This window comes from Pan troglodytes, chromosome 6 (genome assembly GCF_028858775.2).
Source record: "Pan troglodytes isolate AG18354 chromosome 6, NHGRI_mPanTro3-v2.0_pri, whole genome shotgun sequence".
NCBI classification, from domain to species: domain Eukaryota; kingdom Metazoa; phylum Chordata; class Mammalia; order Primates; family Hominidae; genus Pan; species Pan troglodytes.
This window is the reverse complement of record NC_072404.2, coordinates 96,254,216-96,277,176: the sequence shown is the minus strand read 5'-3', so window position 1 is coordinate 96,277,176 and position 22,961 is coordinate 96,254,216. Positions and strand designations below refer to the sequence as shown.

General features: G+C 35.4%; 1 protein-coding gene across 6 annotated transcripts in view; it reads left to right on the top strand.

Annotated features, from left to right (window-relative positions):
• The window catches only part of ELAPOR2 (endosome-lysosome associated apoptosis and autophagy regulator family member 2), a 230,694-nt gene that overhangs the window by 143,140 nt on the left and 64,593 nt on the right, over positions 1-22,961 (top strand). For all 6 annotated transcript variants that reach the window (XM_054687617.2, XM_054687619.1, XM_054687616.2 and 3 more), the window contains 7 exons: positions 1,361-1,498; positions 3,016-3,279; positions 3,975-4,148; positions 6,215-6,404; positions 7,674-7,770; positions 8,440-8,541; positions 18,524-18,650. In XM_054687617.2, coding sequence (XP_054543592.1) covers positions 1,361-1,498; positions 3,016-3,279; positions 3,975-4,148; positions 6,215-6,404; positions 7,674-7,770; positions 8,440-8,541; positions 18,524-18,650 — 1,092 coding nt within the window. The remainder of the gene's footprint in view (positions 1-1,360; positions 1,499-3,015; positions 3,280-3,974; positions 4,149-6,214; positions 6,405-7,673; positions 7,771-8,439; positions 8,542-18,523; positions 18,651-22,961) is intronic.

Sequence of the window (22,961 nt, the reverse complement as noted above, 5' to 3'; positions counted from 1 at the left end):
ATTATGTGAACTTATTTATGTTTTTGTCTCTCCCACTTGACCAGGCATCCCTGAGAGTAGGGATCTTATGATATTTGTATTGAGGAATCAATCCTAGAGCTTTCAGCTTTTGGCAAAGTCTACCATTTTCTTTCCTCTTTGTGTGATTTGATCTTCTCACAGGAGTTTTGGAGATCTCAAACTAAATAATATATAAAATGCTTTGAATATCATGTAGTGCTTCACAAATGTAAGGTGGTATTATGTGCACTAATGCATTAAATTTCAATTATTATAACCCATAATGATGTTTAATGAAGCACCATCAATATATTATGAACTGCTTTTTCGGAATGATGATTTCATTGTTTGGTTACACGAGGATTTCTATAATGCATGATGAGCATTTTCTGTTATTCCTATCTGTGGTGTGAACTCAGGATGTGTCTCTTTAGAGCATATTTGGTTACTTTATCACATGTTTGATTCCTGTATTATCAAAGGATGAAAAACAAAGAGACTTGTCTTGAGCTCATGAAACCTTATTGCCGGCATCCCAGATAACTAATGGAAGCCCATCCAAATTCCTAAGTGATCTATCAGGATTTCTTCCAGGAAAATTAGAAAATTCAGAGTTTGGACTTGGTTTTCTTTTTATATAAATTAGATGTGTGTTACATTATCTGGTCAACTTATTAATATTTGCTTTCCAGTCATGTTAATGACAGCATATCAGTTGGAATATCACAAATTTGTGTGATTTTAATATTATCTTGAATTTAGTTAAATAAATAATAAATAAAATATAAATTAAACCTTTTGGAAGTCAAGTATAAGCAAGAGAGGATTTCATGAACATAAAATAACATTCTGCTTAACATGCACTTGGATAAAGTAACCCTGGAACTTGCAAGTATAATTCAGGGGAACTTGGAATTCCTATGTAAGAGCTCCCTATCAGAATCTCTGAAGGAAAAAGATAAAAAATTTGAAGGCTTTCCATTCAATGATAATTTTAGAAGTTTATTGTAAGAAGTTTGAGGAGTTATGTTTCTTCTTCTAAGTATATATCCCAAGCCAGATCACACACATGAAACAAAAATAGACAATTAAAAAAAAAACCCAACCCTTAAACATATTATGATTTGAGACCTCTTTCAGGTTATATGAACAATGTGGTTGATATATTGTGATTACTGAGTGAGGTGCCTGTGCAGACTTGAAGGCAAGTTTTAAGAGTTCTGGGATTACATGCTGTTTGTAAATAGTCATAAACTGTAATGGGTTTACTTTAAATATGAATACATTTGTAATATATACACAGGTATATTAATGTTGAGTTTGTGCTTTATTTGAATATATTTTTTCCACTATGTTTCAGGATATTAATAGAAAAAGCACGAATGTGGTAGAATCATGGGGTGGAACCAAAGAAAAACAAGCTTACACCCATATCATCTTCAAGAATGCAACTTTTACATTTACATGGGCATTCCAGAGAACTAATCAGGGTCAAGATGTAAGTTCCAAGCACTTTTTTTTTTTAATTTTAAACACACTAATGATGCCCCCTTGTGGAGATGCATACAAAGTGATAACTCAAATTTGGAAGAAAGGACTGCTTTTTAAAAAATATGGAATGAATAATCTGGTTATAGATTCAGTGGTATAAAATGATAATTTTTTATTTTTTGAGAGTAAGAATGTATGGAATAAAATAACAACCTGTCTTTGAATTGTTCTTCACTCTGAACAAATACAGTTTTTGGAAACTTATGAGAAGGAAAATCTAATTTTGCAGTTCTCTAAAAATAACTTGTTTTTAAAGCTTTCTGAGGCTTTGTGAAGATGGGCAACTTTCTTCATCTTCATCTGAGTCATCTAATGTTTAAGAGCCATTAACTAGTGTCATTTTATTTTTTTGTTACAGTAATATTTCCTTTTACAGCCTGGAGAATGTGTATGTACCCACCATTGAGTTAACACACAAAATCATTTCCTTTCTTTTATTTTCCCTGCCAGAATAGACCTATTCCTCCCCTAAGTATATCCATTGTACCATATGTTTCAATAGTAGCAGGACTTATTTTGTGGATCTCTATAGATGTAACCTTCCCAAGGTGAGAACAAGATAAACCACTTGTTCAAAAGTGGCCGTAATGCTATGGTGGCAATGTATGGCATTTTCTTTTCTTCTCTTCAGGCTTTCAGTGGGGAATAAATTCCCCAGATTGTACTTGACTCCAGTTATTCCTTATGAAGGTTAAGATAACCATCCTGTGGGGCGTGAACATGCTGTGGAATCTTTCCTTGCCTTCCATTTATCTTTGTCCCAGACAAAAAGCATTAAGTAGTCTGGAGTAACACTGCTCTACCGATAGAGTGACGCCAACTGCTTAATTAAAACCAGACCTTAAAGTGACTCAGTGTTACAAGGAGGAAAAACATAATAAGACCCAGGTTTTTGCTCTCTAGTCCACATCTTTTCTGTATGTTGATTAAGGAAAGGACTGGAGAAGGAAAGGAAGACTCAATGAAATGGTGTGATTGCATTGATTTAACACAGTTAATGTTTGTGTGTGACTAGAGGTCCTAGTCTTCCAAGATTTTCTCATCCCCATTCCAAGGCATTTCTACCCTGCCATACTTTCAACATCCTATTGTATCATTTGATTTAGGCTAAGATGTGAATAAATGATGATGGGAGATAAAAACTGTTCCTCTCTTAACCTATACTAGTTCTTCTAGATATGAGGTCTATAATTGCATCCTAATTTATACTAATTGTGACAGATCTCACAGTAATTGTGGCAAAACTCCTGGAACTATATTATTGCAGAAATTAGTTTCTAGTATCAAGATTTAAGATTTTTTAAAAGAAGAACCAAATAGCAGTGATATTAATCTATTGTCAATTACAAACTATTAGGCTGCAACACTCTATTTAGTTATTTTGATGATATCAACATAAGACATAATCTGGTTGTACAACTAAGCCCCAAGGCAGAAGTCATTACTTTATGCTCTTTTTTTTAGAATAGACGGTTCATCAATGACATGGTGAAGATTTATTCTATCACAGCCACTAATGCAGTTGATGGGGTGGCGTCCTCATGCCGTGCCTGTGCCCTCGGTTCTGAACAGTCGGGTTCATCGTGTGTCCCCTGCCCTCCAGGCCACTACATTGAGAAAGAAACCAACCAGTGCAAGGAATGTCCACCTGACACCTACCTGTCCATACATCAGGTCTATGGCAAAGAGGCTTGTATTCCATGTGGGCCTGGGAGTAAAAACAATCAGGTAAGTGGGTCTGCATTTCAGGTATCCCCATGAAAGCACATTTTAATAGAGAAATTCAAGGGTTCTCCTTAATGTTTCTCTGGGAGCTATGAGGTTGCTATTTATTCTGAAATAAGATTTTCTACTTACCATTTCTGTTTTCTCCCTTCTTGCGTTTATTAAACACTTACTGTATGCTATGAAAGTACTAGTTACTGGTGACATAAAATATTAAAAGCTCCTAAATAAGAATGCTTTTCCAAAATATTAAAACTGATTTCTTGTGTATTGTTTAGGTACAGCAAATAAACTACCTATCTATAGGCTGGCTATAGCAGTCATCTGGGAACAGCTAGTGTTTCTTATAATTTTGAATGGCAAAGATTGATGCCATATTATGAGTGAAGGACAAAGCAGTTTTACTGTCTGTTTAAATTTACGTAACAGAATTTTGGCCATTTCTTAAAATACCTTTCTACAAGGAACAAACTTGAGGATAACTTTACTCTGTCTTTAAAAGATTCCGAATTTTCTGAACTTTGTTTAGAAAAATCTAGTTAGAGTTTAGAAATTCTTTATATTAGTATGGTAAAGTATATTATAGCTAAGACTAAATTACTGGAATAGTTTTTACACCTAGAACTTTTTTCAAACACGTTTTAGTAGCAGCTAATATTTTCTTTCCTGCTATATTGTTTCTTTATCTTTAATCAAAGGACCATTCGGTTTGCTATAGTGACTGCTTTTTCTACCATGAAAAAGAAAATCAGAGTTTGCACTATGACTTTAGCAACCTCAGCAGTGTGGGCTCATTAATGAATGGCCCCAGCTTCACCTCCAAAGGAACAAAATACTTCCATTTCTTCAATATCAGTTTATGTGGGCATGAGGTGAGTTCTGGCTGTCAAGGTGAGATGGACCTATATTTCAGCCCCGATCAAGTTGATATTTTCTGTGATAATGGACCAATAAATTCTCTATGGATATCAACCAAGTGTCAGAAACTGAGGTTTGATTGCTTAGATCCTCTGTTGCCGCCTAGAATATTGGCAGATTTCTCCACTAGGGGCAACCTTGTCTGGTTCTCCGTGTATCAAATCACTTCTGCAGTCAGTTGAAACCTGAAGCTTGGAGCTATGGTGTAAGTGCTTTGAGGATGTTTTGTTTTCATAAAAATGGGTCAGGGTTGTCAATCTTACCTCTTTAGGCAGGAAGTTATTTGAGAAAGTTTTACTGTTGTTTATGTTGTCAGTTTTGTGTTTTAAGAAGAAAAAGACTTTCAAGAGGAAGTTTGTCCAAAATAAAAAGGAGACATGCAGGGCCAAATATCAGTTGATAAGGTAGGCTTAAATCATACAAATGGGATTTTATTTGCTGTGAGAAGAAGAGGAATCTTAATTGATATTGGCAATGGGGAGAGGTTACAGGACCATGATGCCCCGTATTTTAGTGGACATATGAGGTTAGGGTTGGGAAGTATGTATAGGTATGTACCTACAGAGTAGGAACAAAATAAGGCATTTCCTCCATGTCACTTCCCATATTAACTCCTATATTTTCAATTGTCTTCATTATGAGATACTGTGCAAAGCTTTGAACAAAGGAAACAAAAAGAGATCTGATGACCACAGAAGTTTTCAAACAAAAAGATCCATAAAATTTTACATAGTATGACAGTTGTCCTGTTTTGATTTTACCTGGGGTGATCCAAGACACTCACTAGATTGGTTACTCAGTTCACTCAATAAATATAAATTAAATACCTCTTATGTGCCAGATACTGTGGGAAGCAGTGAATAAGATTAATTCCATTGTCTACCATACTTCTATCACAATCTTATTGTACATTAGCACTACCTCTTTTTCCACCTTCTCTTCTCTTCCCCTCTAGCTTCTATCTCTTTCCTTCCTTTTTATTCTTGTTTCTTTCCTTTTAGCTTCCACTATTTTCCTTTTTCTTTCCCCAGTACCTTTTCTCTGCTCTTTTTCATTATTTTTTATTGGCTTCAACATTTTAATTTAAGCCTAGTAAAATATACTGGTGAGAAGGCCTATTGTCAGAAGGCCTGGTAGCAGGAGAAAAATTTATAGGTTAGGTCTGCTAGCTGCATTAAGAAACATAAACTTTTATACTTTTCTTTTTACACATCTGTGTACACTCTATATCTAACACCAATGAAATAGTTTTCCTGTATTATTTTTACATTTACTTTGTAGAAATTATGGAGCAAGCTATAGTCTTTTGCAGTAAGACTATAGTGTATTTAAACATATTATATTTAAACAATTTTTCCATTTTTTATAAGTTATATCTTCCAATTATTTTCAAAATTATTAAAAAAGCTAATCTCTCTATTCCCTTTAACTTGTTATACAGTTGAACAGATACACATCATTGAAACTAACAGTAGGTGAATAAAGACACTTGTAGTGACCAATTATTTAGAATTCAGGTGTTATTCTAGAATTTTGCTGCAGTACGACTTTTGTGCTTTCTTCTTTAGCCTTCACGTTACCTTTCTGCCACACATAGGGTCATAAAGGAAAAGGAAGACCAACTCTTTTTCTTTGACATTGAAGCTTTCATCAGCAGTTTTCTGGTCTTTTTGCGTGCATTGTTACTCTATGAATTGAACATTTCATAGATTACTTTTATTTTCTTAAGTTTGATGACTTTCATTTATCACAAATGATGCTTGTAGTGGGAAGAGCAGTATAGTCTTGAATTACTGTATTTGTTACAACTGCAGACTCTGAAGTTTGGTTGAATATTGGACTTTCCTTGAGAGGTTTTAAAAAGTACTGATGGGTGGCTAGGCCTCATACCAGATCAACTAAATCAGAATCCTTGCAGTCAGGAGAGAGCCACTGCTCTTCTAGGGTCACTAGCTAGTCAAGATTAAGTTTAGAGATTGACATCCAATAAAACCTTTCTTTTATGACTTTATTTTCCTAGGGGAAGAAGATGGCTCTCTGTACCAACAATATAACAGACTTTACAGTAAAAGAAATAGTGGCAGGGTCAGATGATTACACAAATTTGGTAGGGGCATTTGTATGCCAGTCAACAATTATTCCTTCTGAAAGTAAGGGTTTCCGAGCAGCCTTATCATCACAATCCATCATTCTGGCAGATACATTCTTAGGTAAGCTTCCTTTGGTTCATATATGCATGCATACATTTATTCTTAAATTATGCTATGGATAACTTGTCATTGTATTGGTGTTTGCTATAGATGATTAAGGCCCCCACAGGTAATTTTAAATTGTCACTTTGTAAGATGGTTGAAAAGCTCCTACTAGTGGGGACTATTGATTAGTCTCTGAGAAGCTTCTGCATTTATGTATTAATTCATATATGAGTATGACATTTTCTGAGGGTCTATGCCTGTCATCAGACTTTCTAGAAGTTTAAGAGGCAAACCAATTTTAAAAATCAAAACTAAAAACAAAATAGGAATAGTAAACAAACACAACTACACCTAAATTATTTATATGCCACCAGTTTCCATCACCTTTTCTCATACCAAAAGGAAGCAGGTGACAAACAGCAAAGGTGAGGGTGCTGAGTTTCATTCCTCATGTTCCCTTTTTGTCTCTGTAGTCCTGGAGGCCATAGGTAAGTTTCAAGAAGAATCTAGCTCTCTAGTGGGTGATTCTTAGGGATCAAATTTATTATTATCTCTACAGTGGGGGTTAGGAATCTGTGGTTTTAACAAGCTTCATAGGTGATTCGGATGTGTGGCCAGATTTGAGAACATTGCTTGTAGTATAGACTCCAGAGGAATTTAGCATTGACTTTCAGCACCAAGGTCAGTTACTGGGGGTGGGGGTTGCTCAGAGTGGGAACTCTGAAGCAAAGTTTGCTCTTATTGTGTTTTGGCTCTGTTATTTTGCTTACAAGAGGCAGGGGAAAAAAGCCTTAGTTTTCTGCTTACTAGATTAAGCAAATTTCAGAGTTATTTTCTGGAAATTATTAGGGCACAAAATTTTTTACTTTGTCAAATATGTCTGTATTGAATATGAGTAAAAAGCTGTATTAGCAAAGTAGCCTAACTCATTCGATAAAATTCACTGGAGAATGAAAATTTTAATAGGCTTTTGAGATGTTAGAGAACTGAAACGAACTTTGTAGATTATCGAATTACTGCTTGCATTAGATTCAGGCAACAAGACCCAGGGAAGTGAAAAGACTTAAGCAAAATTACAAAACTAGGGAGTAGAATCTTTCCTCTTTCATTCTGGAGACTTTGGAAAATTTCTTGTTTTTACCATGAATGCATTAATATAATACAGCATTTCTGTAAATATTGTAAAATGACAGTCATTAAAGCTATTTTCTATTCAAATCTACGGAGACCAAATAAAACTAATTTTCCATATTGCTTAATAGTTTCTTTTTAAATGTCATCTAGGAGTCACAGTTGAAACCACATTGCAAAATATTAATATAAAAGAAGATATGTTTCCAGTTCCAACAAGCCAAATACCAGATGTGCATTTCTTTTATAAGTAAGTGAAGATGCTGTTTCCCTTGACTATATTTTAACCAAAAGAAACTTATATATATGGAACACCAATACTCATATATTTATAATTATGTGTATGTAATCATATACCAGATGTGAGTTCTTATGGCAGAGAAGATCAACTATGTCACCTGAGCATTCCTAGAATGTAGCTTATACTTAATAATTAGTAACTGATTCTTAAATGAAGGATAGTAAAAAGTAGGAAACATGGAATATTTTGAAAGCCTTGTATAATTTCTCGTGTGTGTGTGTGTGTGTGTGTGTGTGTGTATTCACTTACATTGGCAGTAAAGAGACTCTATTTCATTGTCTAGGCAATAATTATTTATAATTCACATATCAAAGCATTGGCCTAAGTAGACATGGTCTTTGTTCCCTTAAGAATATTTTTGATTATAATTTTTATTAAAATTATATATTTACTAAATACTTTGATGATAACATATCACTTTACCTGGGAAAGTAGTCAACTTTTCATAGGCAATGAAAGTAAATGACCTGAATTTGTATTAAAATTACAAATTAGTGAACTTTAATACATTTTTCTTTTTCATTTGTTCATGAAGTCTGAGAGCAATTTTTCCCATGTTTTTGTCTTTGTAATCTGTATTATATCTGTTTTTTAAAAATATTATTTGGCTTACAATAGGTCTTCTACAGCGACAACATCTTGTATTAATGGCCGATCAACTGCTGTGAAAATGAGGTGTAATCCTACTAAATCTGGAGCAGGAGTGATTTCAGTCCCCAGGTATCCTTATTTCCATATGATTTGTGTTTACCATGAGGAAGAAAAACTCTCCAGAACGTTACTATTTTAAAACATATTCTCTATGAACATAAAGCAGAAAGAAAACAGAACAATCTGTAGGGTTTTTTTGTTTTTGTTTTTGTTTTGTAGGGAATGTGCTGAGTGTGTATTAAGAGGAATAGGTCCTTGTACAATCTAAATACTTCCTAGCCTCTTGTATGACATATTCTTGTCCTGTTTGTGTTAAGTGTCTAATTCTCTTGAAGCAATATAAAATTAATTATATTGCTTGTATCCCTGTATTTATTTTATTGTTTAGCCTGAATTTCCTTGAGAGCTGGATTAGTAGCTTTCCTGATTATGGTACTAGATCAACAATTAACTAGCTGGGTGATCAAGATTAAGTAATGTAACCTCTGAGTCATAGCTTTTTTCTCTGGAAGGGGATGGGGGCCAGGGTAATTTGTATTATCGATTTCTAGCTCTTCAGTTTATTGATTAATGGTGGCAGAATCACCAAGGTAAGTCTGACTTATAAAATACATAATGTGCTTCATTTAACACAAATTAGCATTAAGGCAATAGCCCTCTATAGTGAAGATCTGAATAATGCAGTTCACTTTGGATGGGAACACAACAAGAAAACAATTTTGTAGACTCAGAATTGTCAACTTAAATACAGACTGCTTTAATAGCGTGAGTGACACTTGAATGCCTCCTCAGTTTTATTTTTCAGATATTCATTTTTCAACATGAAGATTATTTCTTTATATTTTATTTTTAAAATTATTATTATTTTTAAATTTTTTGTAGAGATGGGAATCTCCCTACATTGCCCAAGCTGGTCTCAAACTCCTAGCCTCAAGCGACTCTCTTCTCAGCCTCCCAAGCTGGGTTGGGATTACAGGTGTGACCCATTGCACCCAGCCAGATTATTTATTTCTAATCTTTGCTGAGTTAAAATACCTTTGGATCATAGCTTGATTTGCAGATTTTTTTTCTCTATCAAATTAGCAAAAGTATATATTTTTAAAGAGAAAATGATTGTGTTAATTTTGTTTTTGATAGTTTCACAGTAACCCTTGGGAGATTTTAACCTGTCCTGCTTATGTCACATCAGGATTGGAAATCAGTGGTGTAAGCATTGCTTCAACTACTTATGTATCCTAAAAATACTTACAGGGGTAACACAGTATTTTGGGCTTATTTTTGGGCATAAAGGCACACTGACATTCTCTTTTCACCAATTGCGTGTTTCCACTTCTCATAGATCTATGAATTAATTATTCTTTTTACCTGTTCAAGGTGAGAGATGGATGCAACAAGAGTAGTACCTAATAATAATAAAAGGGCATCCTGTGGTAGAGGATCCCTCTGCCAGCCTCCAAGCTAGAACCAAGGCAACAAGCCACCCTCCAAGGAAAGGTGTGGTCAGAGATTCTAGCAATAAAAGTGTGTGTCTTTCATCATTCTCTAATATGCCATCATACAGTTCTGAGTTCAGGTGCTTATTCTATTTACTACAGCACATCTGGGGGCCATTTTGTGAACCTAACAATTAACCTGTAGTCTCTGGGAGTCTACTTCAATAGCTTCCAAAGCCTCCTCCAGGCCTCTAACTCAAGTAGATGATGTTAATGAAGATTAGGTCTGTCGTTTAGGAAACTCATCACTCTAACTCTCGTAAGGTGTGTTCTGATGCTTTAATTGTAATAAGGAAAATAGTCTCCTGGAGTTAAGTGATGGCATGTAGAAACTGAATTTTTCCTATTTGGAGAGGAAAACTTGTTTCTCCTTTGACCTCCAGGAGTCTGCCACTTACGGAAGTAAACTATCTTTGCCAGGGTTTATCAAGATCACCTGCAGGAGAATACCTTGGGGTATCTATTTAAAAAATTAATTTCTTGGCCTTCCCTAAAAATATAGAATCTTAGATGCTGAGCATAGGAACATTTTTAAAAACCACAAGGCAATTCTGATGTCTACTGAAATTTGTGAACCAGATTTTTTCTTAACTCACATTTTGGATTTTTTTTTTTCTGAGACAGATTCTCAAAATGTATTCCAAATTTTAGTTTTGTGAAAAGCTAATTTAAAATGTGACAGTCTAAAGGGTGTAGTCCTTCAGCCATGTTTGATAAATCTTCATGTAGAGTTGTGATGCGCACTGAAGTGTGCTGACCGCTACTTTAGGGAGCTGCTTGAACACTACAGCTTAAACGTGCTGACCTTTATTTCTTTCTTGAATCAATTTCCCATCAGGGCACAAGGGGGAGCTCGGAGATCAGAACATGAGAAACAGCAGCTTTCCTGAAATTATTAGGTTTTTTTTTTTTTTTTTTTTTTTTTTTTAGCGGTGAGGTTGAATAAATATTTCCTACTGACAGAAAAAAAAAAAAAGTCAACATAGCCCAGTTTCTCAGGCTATTTTTTAAGAGGACTTCTTCTCTTCCTCTCTCTCTTTCTTTCTTTCTCTCTCTTTCTCTCTTCTTTCTTTTCTTTCTCTTTCTTTCTTTCCTTCCTTCCTTCCTTCTCTCTCTCTTTCTCATTCATTCATTCATTCATCCATCCATTCATTCATTCTTTCAGCTTTAAGATCTCCAGAGTGGAGGGAGGGAGATGCTAACCAGACACTTGCCTTGAGAAGCTTCATAAGCTGACCAAAAAGTCTCAGAAGGAGACTTTGGTAGTGCAGAAGGAATGCCACCCTCAGGAAATCTCATTTCTTGGCCAAAAATCTTGGCAAGCCAGGCAAAAGTTTACTTTAGCAGTAGCAATGTTGGTTGGGGTTTTATATCTTGGTGTCCTGGGAAAATGTCATAAGATCCCCAGACCTGGGAAAGTGAGAAAGTCTCAATAGAAAGTGAAATGGGCAGGAGAAAGGGGGAAATATGTGTTCTTTGTGTATCACCTGAGAAATTAGAGGGAACAGCAAATTATCTGGGCTGCCTTCTCATCTGCAGCTGGAAACACCAAGCTGTCTATTCGGTCTGGCAAATGTAGTTGGCTTCTAATTCCATAAAGTGTCTAGAGGGTATGAAACATTTTAGATAAAACTGGTACAGTGTTTGTGGCAGATGTAATCTGACAGCTGGAGTGAAGTTACGAGATTTTCTAGTGTAGTTTGCACCTTGAGCAGAGAATAAACTGCTAGCACAATAGGCTGCTGATATTCCTAAATATTAATAGATGCCCCTAAATAGATGGCCCTCTAGCCTTTGCCTAAAAGGCTTCCCAAACCTCTAATCATTATCTCAGGTAGATAGAGGAACTGAAGGCTCTCCTTTTATTGGGAAGAATTTAGACCTAAGCATTGTGTCCAAAGGGTTCTTTTAAAAACATGAGACATTTCTGTTAGTGAAAATGGTATAAAAAGGCCTTATTAAAAAGCAGATAAAGAGAAGCATTTTTACTCTGATAATAGAGGTGCCACAGCATCCACAAGATCCTTGAGTCAAACACATTGACTTTACAGAGCAGGAAACACTGATGCGCCAGGTTGTATAGCTGCAGTGTGGCATAGTCACGATGGAATAATTTTCTAACTGTGTGGTTTTTTCATGCCATAATGCTCTCATCTTGCCATTTTTTCATCCAATTCCTCATGGGCAGAGATTTGCAAAGAAGCACACTAAGTTAGAGGCAAATATCACACTTACCCCAGAGGATAACTCAGCTGACTTACAAGTTATTGGTGCCTTCTTTTAAATGAGTCATCTTTCCTCAAACAGGGTCTTTATTGATGCCACCAGTTAGAGGAAAATCATTTTTTTCTCTCTGTCAACTTCTGACTATATTTAACTGCTTGAGTAGTTTATAAATCAGCCTAAAATTGTTTTGCCAAAACCTCCTTCAAAATCCAAATTCATCTTCATTATCAGTGTAGCCTCTGGGAATATTGAATCTCACAAAAGGAATGCTTCACAGTTCTGTCCTGTTATATTCGAGGGTCAAACACTCCAGGGGTTTATTTCACAGATTCCAATTTAGAGTCTCTCTATCAAATTCATCAGATCTATTGGATGCTAATGTAGTATTTTCTTTGGTCTTTGGGGAAGGACTGTTAAAACCAAAATATGTATCCATTTTCAGTTCTTAAGAGACATGGAAGGATGATTGGTAAAATGACTTCCCTTGTTTTCTTTTTCCCTAGAACAATTTATAGACAGATAATAGATATGTAAGTCTGTGCAAGTTAAATTAAAAAGGCAATTTAACTCAAAAGACCAAAACCAAATATGTTCTTAGGATATTAAAAAGTAAAAAGGCATATAGATGCATTATGAACATAAGTGAAAACAGCTAAAATCCATTTTGATCAAGAAATGAAAAAATTAAAGCAGAATTGCTAAAATTGTATACTTCAGACACTAATAAGTACTCTTAAGACATGATATAAAAATCACAAACCATTCTTAAAATTTTCAGATCAATTTTGAGATAAGGATGATAATTATTTTATTTCATTAAACAAGATAAAGAATCTGAAGATAAAACTAAGGAATGTCAGTTAATTTAGTTTGTCTTGGTTTTGATCTGATGCTGGCTTTTGGTAGTTAACTCAGGATAGAGTCTTTAGAAAGGGAGGTTTTGCAGGAGAATGATAGAATTTTGTAAACCTGGATCTAAGAACTATGCATAAAAAATCTTATGTTCATATTCAATCTGTTGTGATATTCTTGTAGAAAACACTGGGTTCTTGTCACACATCCAGGAAAGAGTAGGGTTGCAGACACTTTGAAGGGTGAGGGGTTATGGAATTTATTGGGCGAAAAGGAAAAAGACTCAGCCAAGTGAGAGGGGTTCCTGTTAGCAAGCCCCCATCTCACAGACTGAATCCTAGGTTGCCACCCAGGAATAAGAGGGGCCAGACTCCTCCCCCTGCAAAGGGTGCAAACTTCCCAAGGCCCCACCCCATTCTTCCAGTGCCAGTCTGATTGGAGGTTTTCTGTGGAGCCCTTTTTACTTGGCTGTCTCAGTCTGAATGTTTGTGTCTCCCCAAATGCATATGCTGAAATACCATTAATACTGAAGTGATAGTAGTAAGAGATGGTGTGTTGGGAGGTTATCAGCTCATGGTGGCTCTCCCCACATAAATGAGATTAGTGGCCTTATAAAAGAGACTCCAGGCCTGGCGCAGTGGCTTACGCCTGTAATCCCAACAATTTGGGAGGCCGAGGCAGGCGGATCAAATGAGGTCAGGAGTTTGAGACCAGCCTGACCAACATGGAGAAACCCTGTCTCTACTAAAAATACAAAATTAGCTGGGCATTGTGGCGGGCGCCTGTGATCCCAGCTACTCAGGAGGCTGAGGCAGGAGAATCACTTGAACCCAGGAGGTGGAGGTTGTGGTGAGCTGAGATCGCGCCATAGCACCCCAGCTTGGGCAACAAGATGGAAACTCTGTCTCAAAACAAAACAAACAAACAAACAAACAAAAAAAGACTCCAGAGAGCTAGCTAGCCCCTTCCACCACATGAGGATGCAGCAAAAAAGTGCTATCTATGAAGCAGAGAGCAAGCCCTCACCAGACACTGAATCTGCTGACATTGTGATCTTGGACATCTCAGCCTGTAACTATAAGAAGTATATATAAACTACCCAATTTAATATGTTTTATTATAGTGGCCTGAATGGACTAAGACACATTCACAAACAATTTGTAATCTCTAGCCTCAGGGCAAAAAAATTTTGGAGCAAGATGCAGTGGTGTTTTTTGGGCCCCATACAAGAGGGGACAAGCCATCCTCAGCAGAGAAAGTCTGATTCTCCTGAGATGCCAAAGGTGAGAGGAATTACCAGCAGCAGGTTAGCAGACAGCACTAATGCCAGTCTGAATACCCCAACGTGGGGTGCTCACTCAAAAGCCCCATGGGAAAGCAGCTTAGCAACAATAGTTTATCTTGGAGGATAACTCAACTGACAAATTTTCTAGGTACACAAAACTGTGGCCTTTCCCTTCAGTCTCCTCAGACAAAATCCAGAGGGATCAGAAACATATTGACAATATAGATAAATGTGTTTTAACCTTTGTATTTTCTATTTTGGCAAAACATATTTATACTGAATTATAAACTGTGCAAACAGTTAATAATAGGATCAGTATTAAGTCATAATTGTTCATAAGAAAAGATTCTTCTCCATGAATTCATAATACAAACCAATTAGATCCTACTTTAGGAAAGATTTATTTAAAAGAAGACACTAATAGCTCATCTCTCAGTCCAGTTATCTCTCAGGGAATGTATCCCATTTTAGAATTCAAGACCTAACTTCCTAAAAAAGGTTAATGTGAATTCTTACATATTGCCAGGGCCATCCAGATTCATAAGGCAATCCCAGAAGTAAAATAAGGAAACTGGGAAGTCTCTTATTCATTTACCAATAAAGCCAAATCAAGGTCCACCTGGTTGTCCTTTGAATCGGTCTTTGCTCTACCTAGATTTCACAGCACATCCAGTAATCCTGTAGAATCCTAGCCTGACATGCCCCAGCTATCCATGACAGTGTACTGTCTCTTTAGGCATTTATTCACTGGTTCCTATGGTGATTGCATAAACCAAAAATTATAAAAGAAGCATGATTTGTGATACCTCTGCATTCCAGCTTTAAAAAGCTGGGGGAGGTGGCTGGAGATGATGATAGGACAAGTAATCAAAGGGAAAAGTATTTCAGGTACTTGGCAATAAAACGTTTATCTATTTTACTGTTTGTTTTTCTGTTTTCTTGGTAGGAGAAAGTATTTTTTGTTTTTCTCTTGTACTTTTTTTCTATTTTCATACTAAAAATAAGTGCTGTTCAAATTATTATTGTTTCATACATCCCTGTTTCACACGGAAGGACTGATTATATTATGACATTTAGGTTTATAACAATTACATTTGGATGTTCCACAATTTAAGTGATTCATCAGGTTAAAGGAATCAAGTAATTGACTCTAAGGTAAACTATTTTGAGTTAAGCTAAGAGTATCTTTTAACAAATGAAGTCTGCCAAGGAAAGGCACTATAGTGTTTTGACACCTGACAGCAGCTTTATAAATTAAATCAGTGTCATGATTTTTTGTTGTTGTTGCAGTTTCTGTGGTTCTAGCAGTTCTTTAGAAAGTGATATGCATTGCTAATAGTCTTTTATATTTTTGCATTGCTTTAAACTTTCCAAAATTGTTCGCTCATTTTATCCATTATAACTACCCCGTGAAGGCAGTATAGCAGGCGTTTGATTTTGACAAATTACAAAAATGTGGCAGGGGAAAGAAGGAGTTAAGTCATTTGTAGGAAAACATAATCATTAGAGTGTCCAGTTAGAATTGTAACCCAGATCTTTTCTTTAGAAGTTTTTGCAACTTTGATTAGTTTTCTCCTTTTTTTTTCATTTATCGAGTTCATTTTTCTCAGATTTTAACAGACTTTCTCTTCTATTTTCCCAAGATAAACTGTTTTTTATTTCCTTACTCAAAACTCCACTGTGCTAGAAAACAAAATGTAGGATAATTTGGGGAGGAAGATTTGAACAGGAGAGCACTTTTGCTATTTTCGCTAAATGATCAGGAAATTGTATTCTTGGATATTTTTTCTCATTGTTTAGCTAATTTTTAAAAAAGAAAAATTTTGAGTTGCTTTTTACTTATCTAGAAGGTGGAAAGTATGGATATTTTATGTGGCATGGTTTTCATCTATTGTACTTACTTTAAAAAAAAACCACCTATCTTTGTTTCAGTCTGAATATATTCATTACTCTTTTTAAAAAAAAACAGAGAAATTAAGGCAGATAAGAATTAAACCATTTTCCCCAGAGTCACTATTTGTCATTGTTCTTAGCCCTGACATATGGCATAGGGCCTCAGTTACAGCATGCTATAAACAACATTGCTTTTATTCACATCCCACCACCTCTGCTTAGTCTACAGACACTTTGGAAAGATAGGCATGTAAAAATGCAGTCAATTTTTAGACATGTAGATTTTTTTTTTAGTGTTCATATCTTAGGGTGTCTTAGAATATATTTAGTTAACTAACAGTATGAAATTTTACTTTGCTGTTAGACTGAATATTATAGTTTTGAACCATGTATCACTGGAAAGGTATTTGAAGTTAAAACTTCAAAAGAGTGTTTTTTAAATTTCCCTTACTATTTTGTGGCTATCCTTTTGCTGTTAAGGGTTTCAGGACACCTGTCCTCAGGACCAGCTGAGGTCTAAAGGAGGTTTTCAGGGCAAAGCCTATATTTATGTGGCTTGACTTAAGGAAGCCGAAAGTGGTAGACAAATTTAAATTCCTCTAGTTTTAATGAATTCATGAACAAAACAGCAGTTCTTACTAGAATCTGTCCAAATAGCTTCCGGCATCAATCAGTAAGGATTCTGTACACCATAGCAGCCATTAATTTTTCAGCCATGCTATGTTTACCTGTCCCAGAATGAAAGAGGCAAGCTGAGGTAATGGGCCCACCCGCTAGAAAGAAGAGTTTCAAGAAGTCTCCAGAGCCTCCCTAGTGGTTAGTTCTTCGTGATCCTATCCCTGTGTCTAAGCCCCATCCACATCCATCATCTTCAGAGTAGTGAAGGTAACCACCTTTTCAGGTTGTCATTAGGCCAAGGAAACCCAAGATTGCAACGCTATTTGCATCACTTCGTTGCATGTTGACCTGATGGTTGGTTCGTTTTTCACTTCAGACAATTTTGTGATGATGTCTTTCTCCTACCTCTAAAAGACCAGGGTCCTGTGCAGCATTCTATTCCCTAAAGTACCTCTCCTAAGTACATTACCTTAAACAGAAGTTACAACTTCTGTAACATATGAGGCCTTTCATTACCTAGTTTCTCTCCATATGCCCAGCACTCACTCATTGCGTTGCTCTTGAAACTCCAGCAATAATGACCCACATGTAATTTCCTGCCAATTAATCATACCTGTTCATTCCTTTGCAGGAATTTCTTTGCTTTCTTCTTTTCTATTCTGGCTAACTCCTACCAAATATTCTAGACTCAGCTTGGGTATCATTTCTACCAAGAAGCATTTCCAGAGCCTTTTTTTTTTTTTTTTTTTTTTTTTTTGGTCATTGTGTCTCTCTCTTAAATTAAAAACAAAAACCTTTATAGAAATATAATTCTCCTACCATACAATTCAGCCATTTAAAGCATATAATTCAGTGGTGTTTAGAGTATTCAGGGATGTGGGCAACCACCACCGCAGTCAGTTTTAGAAGATTTTCACCACCTCAGACAGAAACCTCATATCCTTTAGCTCTCAGTCCCCTATGCCCTAGTCCACTTCCCAGCCCTGAGCAACTACTGATTTACTTTCAGTCTCTATAGATTTCTCTATTCTGGACTTTGAATAGCATATGAATAGCATCATATAATCTGTGAAATTTTGTGACTGGTTTCTTTCACTTAGCATAATATTTTCGAGGTTCTTCCAAGTTGTGGTATGCCTTACTGCATTTCTTTTATGGCTGAATAATATTCCTTTATACAGATATACTGCATTTTGTTTATGCATTCATCTGTTGATAAACATTTGGGTTGTTTCCACCTTTTGGTTATTATATAAAATGCTGCTATAAACATTGGTGTACCAGTTTTTGTGTGGAGATATGTTTTCATTTCTCTTGGGTTTATACCTAGGACTGAACTTGATGGAATAAATAGTAACTCTATACTTAATTGGTTGAGGAACTGCTAAACTTTTCAAAGCAGGTGCACAATTTTACATTCCTATCAGCTGTGCATGCATGAGGACACCAATATCTCCACATCCTTACAACACTTGTTATTATCTTTTTGATTCCAGCCATCCTACTAGGTACAAACTGTTATCTCATAGTGGTTTGTGTCTTTTAGACTTTTTTCCACTTGTGTTTCTTCAGCATCCACACAGTGCTCCCCAGCATGTGATAGGTATTCTGGTGTTGATTAGAGTGGATTGAATGGGTTAAAAAGCTGCCACTTATGTGTTTTTGGTTTTGTTTATGATTTTAGCAAGTGCCCAGCAGGTACCTGTGATGGGTGTACATTCTATTTCCTGTGGGAGAGTGCTGAAGCTTGCCCTCTGTGTACGGAGCATGACTTCCATGAGATTGAGGGAGCCTGCAAGAGAGGATTTCAGGTAAGGGATAAACTCTCAAGGCAGAGCTTCGGCATTATAGTTGGTTAATCTGGCATCAAATCATAGAAACTCAGGTCCAGAAGTATGGCAAAAGCTTGTATTTAACTTAATGTTACATTGGTAGGCATTTAAAATCAAGTTTGGCAGCTGAACTTTCAGATGCTAGGGTAGCTGCAGATGTGCACTGGGATTGAGGATAATGAATCATGATAAGGGAGTCACAGGCTTTTAGTATTTACCTGGATTATATGGGAATAACATCATTAAACCAAGATGTGATTTACATAATGTAGGTATAGGTGTAATTAAGATGGGGATAATATAACTGACTCACTATAAGAAGCATGCCTAAAAAGTAAAGCATATACATATAAAATCAAGATCCTACTCTATAGCTTCTGTGCATTCATACTTATTTTTTGTTTCCATTTTATATTTAATACATTATGAAAACTTTCCCTTCTCATTAAATATATTTTTAAAAACATATTTATTGATAGATATTTTATTTTTTATATAATTTGGTATTAAATAATTCCTTTGTTAGACATTTGAGAGAAAATTGAATACAATCTTTTTGTACATAACTCTGTAGCAAACGTCTGAAGGAAGTTTGATTTTGTTAGTTTATTATTAGAAAGAGATTAATTGAATCCAAAAATAATGGATATTTTTAAGGCTTGATACATATTACCAAATTACTTTGATCATATCAATTTTCGCTTTCACTTCATTTTCACTTTCACCAATAGTGTTTGAGAGAGTCTGCTTCACTGAACTAGCTTTGAGTAGTATCATATGAAAAAAACAAACTTAATCTGCTTCAAGACCACTTGTTTACTACCACTCCATGCCCAAATTCCATTAAAATCATAATAAAGAAGCACAGAGGAAAATAAATCAACACTAATCCTGGAAACCTGAAGGGAGAGTGGGCACCAGAGAATCAGAGAGGGGAAGCAGTTCTGCCCAGGAAGGTCTTGAAGAGCTTGCAGTTAGCAGGATGAAGGGCAGGAGCTTGAGAGGAATGAAATCAGGATGCTTGCGCCCAATCCCATGCATTCCAAGTATTTGGCAGCAGTTGTGTTCACCTCACCCCTAGGAAAAAACCGTAGAGAACTATTCTCTAAGTTGGTGTTTTTCAAACTTTAACGGCAGTGAAACTATATTAAGAATTATATTGTACATCAAACCCAGCACACACACACACAAATTAGACACACAGAAATATGCCTAAAAGTGAGATAAAGTTTTAAGGAGCAAGATTTATTTTATATTTTATGATAAAGTACAAGCATAGAGTTAATGTAAAGTATATTTTTATTAATAATTTAAAGCATTATACAAAAAATAAGCAGACAACACAAGAACAAAAATTAGGAAATGTGTTATTTAATTTGTCAAATGTGCATCCTCGTAGATGGCTTATTTCAGTTCAGAGCACACAGGGTCAGTGCTGCTCACTCAGCTAGCACACTGCTGAGACAGTTTCTTTTTAATATTTTTAAGTAGGTCAAGGATAAAAATTCCAGATTCACAAAAATAGTTTCTTGTTAATCCTCTTAATAATGATAATGCTTTTTCTACTTCACAATAGAAATTCTTCTTTACCTTTACTCTACAATTTTGATAAACTGCTTATCTTATAATTGTTTTTTAGAGTAAATGAAAAACGAAGCTGCACTCCCTTTGGCTGCCAAGTTTAATTCAAGGGTTTTTGAATAGCTAAATGATCTTTTATCCAAACATTCTTTAATATTTCTCTCCTGGAAGGTAATGAATGATGAGAAGGTTAAGACAGTAAATTTGCAACAAATTCTCTAATTTTATTTCATTCAAACTCTCTTCCTTGGTAAGGTCACTTCAACGTATTATAAGATTGTTGAGAATAGATAGTTGCTGTGTGATTCTTTAGTATTTGTTTTTGCCTTTAAAATGATACTTTTTGGATCACTTTGATGTGCTTGACATGTTGAAATTTATAACATACCCCTATAGTTACAAATTTAATTTGAGAAATACTGGAAGTAGTTAAATATTTCCTTCTGTTATGCTTAGATACCAGTTTTGGAAATATTTGTCCAAGGAGCTTGAGCTTCAGTTACAAAACTATGAATGTCATTCCTGAGTTCATAGACCTTACTTAATGTATTCCATTGCAACTATAAAAAATTGGTATGGTACAGTAAGTGGGAATAGCCACCTCCGATCACTGAATAAAATATTTTAAAAAGTCAACTCCTCCGTGAGCTTCATATACAAATGACAAATATTGCTGCATTTTTTATTGTCAATGAATATATGTGGATTTCTTTGGATACCAAAGCTTCGTGATAGAAGAAAAATAGTTATTGCAAAATATTGCAATGGGTATATTTACATTTTTTAACCATCCCGTTGTGTTTCAGTCCTATTTCCGACACCATCTTTACAATTTTTTACTTTATGTTGATTGAGCGTGCACTTTCCTAATTCTTTAAATATATGTAATACAGGCGCGTATGTTAAATTTATACAAGTCCTCCACATACAGCTGATATAAACAAAAAGAGCCACACAACTTGTGATAGAAGTGCTCTTTTCAAATTGGATCTCCAAAATCTATACTGGGTTCTAAGTGTGTATTAAGCATTACTTCTATATGTCATGCAGCACTAAAGATTTGAAGAGATACTGTGTTATCACTAAGGGGACTGTCTTAAAATTTATCTTTAAATTTATCTTACCCTGCTCACAAGATATTTCTACACACTAGAAGAATAAATTTTTCAGCTGCAGTGTCAGCCATTTTTTGTTTTCCGATGATGTGTGGTTGAATGAATAAGACTTTCTAATTAATAGTTATAGAATTACTAAGAAAAGTTGCCAATAGCTTGATTTTTTTCCATGTCAGTATTTGAGACGCTTATTGAAAAGTTAAGCATTCTTGGTTTGCAAGTATTTTTTTTTTAATTTTGAAGTTTTAAGATTTTGTTATAAGACTGTCATCAGACAGTAGAGCTTGCTGTTCTCATTGGGCATTGCACATTTGATAAGACCATATCAAAGATGGTACAGTCTTTTTTTCTTGTTAGAATGCACTTGAAATAAAGTCAACATTTGCTGACGAATTTGTTTCTCTCTGTATTGTCATTATTGACACTTAGAGATGCAGCAGATGAATTTGAACATGCTTCAGCATTTCCCACATTACCATTTTTATAAAAAATAATGTGACCCACTTAAAAAGAAATTTATTTGCACTAAGTTTAGGAAACACGTTTCAGTTATAATGTACTAACAAAAAAATCCAGTCACTAATATCCTTTCTAAAAAACATGCTGAAATTTCCTATCCAAAACTTGATTCAAACTTTTCCCCACAGTGAGTAAGAGTCTCATGTCCCTTTCACTTCATGACTAACTGCAAAATTGTTTGTGTATTTAAATCATAAAAATTAACATTATGGTGTTATTCCTCTGTTAGAGTGTTGATAAAATGACCATCGTATACCAGAAAGTTTAATGAGACATGTTAAAAGATTAGTGCCTATATTATTAATGTTGGTGGATAGAATCACCATGCAAATTGCTACTGGTCACCGTATATGTTGAAATATATAAGGAACCATATGCTGTACTCGGATTTTCTGTTTTGATCTGCCTATTTGATCTATCTATTTTAAAAAATTCCTGGTTGAGACCCAGTATATTAATATTTTATTATTCACAATTAGTTGTAACTTGCAGTTTGAAAAACATTGCCCTAAAGGAATTGCCATATATTTCGGGAGGATGAAAGTAACTGGTCTGGGTAGTGATGACACAGAATAATGCCCTCCTTATTTTGGCATGGGGAAGAAGGGTGTAGACTGTGTGCCCACTTACACCAGTTACCCAGCCGTGGTGCACCTATATGTCCCAGGTCTAGGGTCTGTTCTTCCATTCGGAGGACAGGCTTATTGGGAAAATGGGCTTACATGATGGGTGAATGCAACCCATTTCTTAGATTAAGCAACCTAAGCTTTCATTCAAAAACATGAGTAAGATGTCTAAAGGCATCAAAATTAAAAAAAAAAATGGCCCAGAAGGTATGTCCAGATGGAGCCATTTTTATTCAACCTCCTTGGCATGTACTGTACTGCACCCTTCTCAGGTGGCAATCCATCAATCCATGTCTTTATTTGGTTTTTACATTTTTCATTTATTAATTCCTTATTCATTCACATATCTTTTTTTCCTGTGTTTCTGGAGCTTTTATTAAATGAATGCTGAATAATCCTCTATGCCTACTGTAAGTAAAGGGTTAGCAAAACCCTTTCTTCTTTTATGT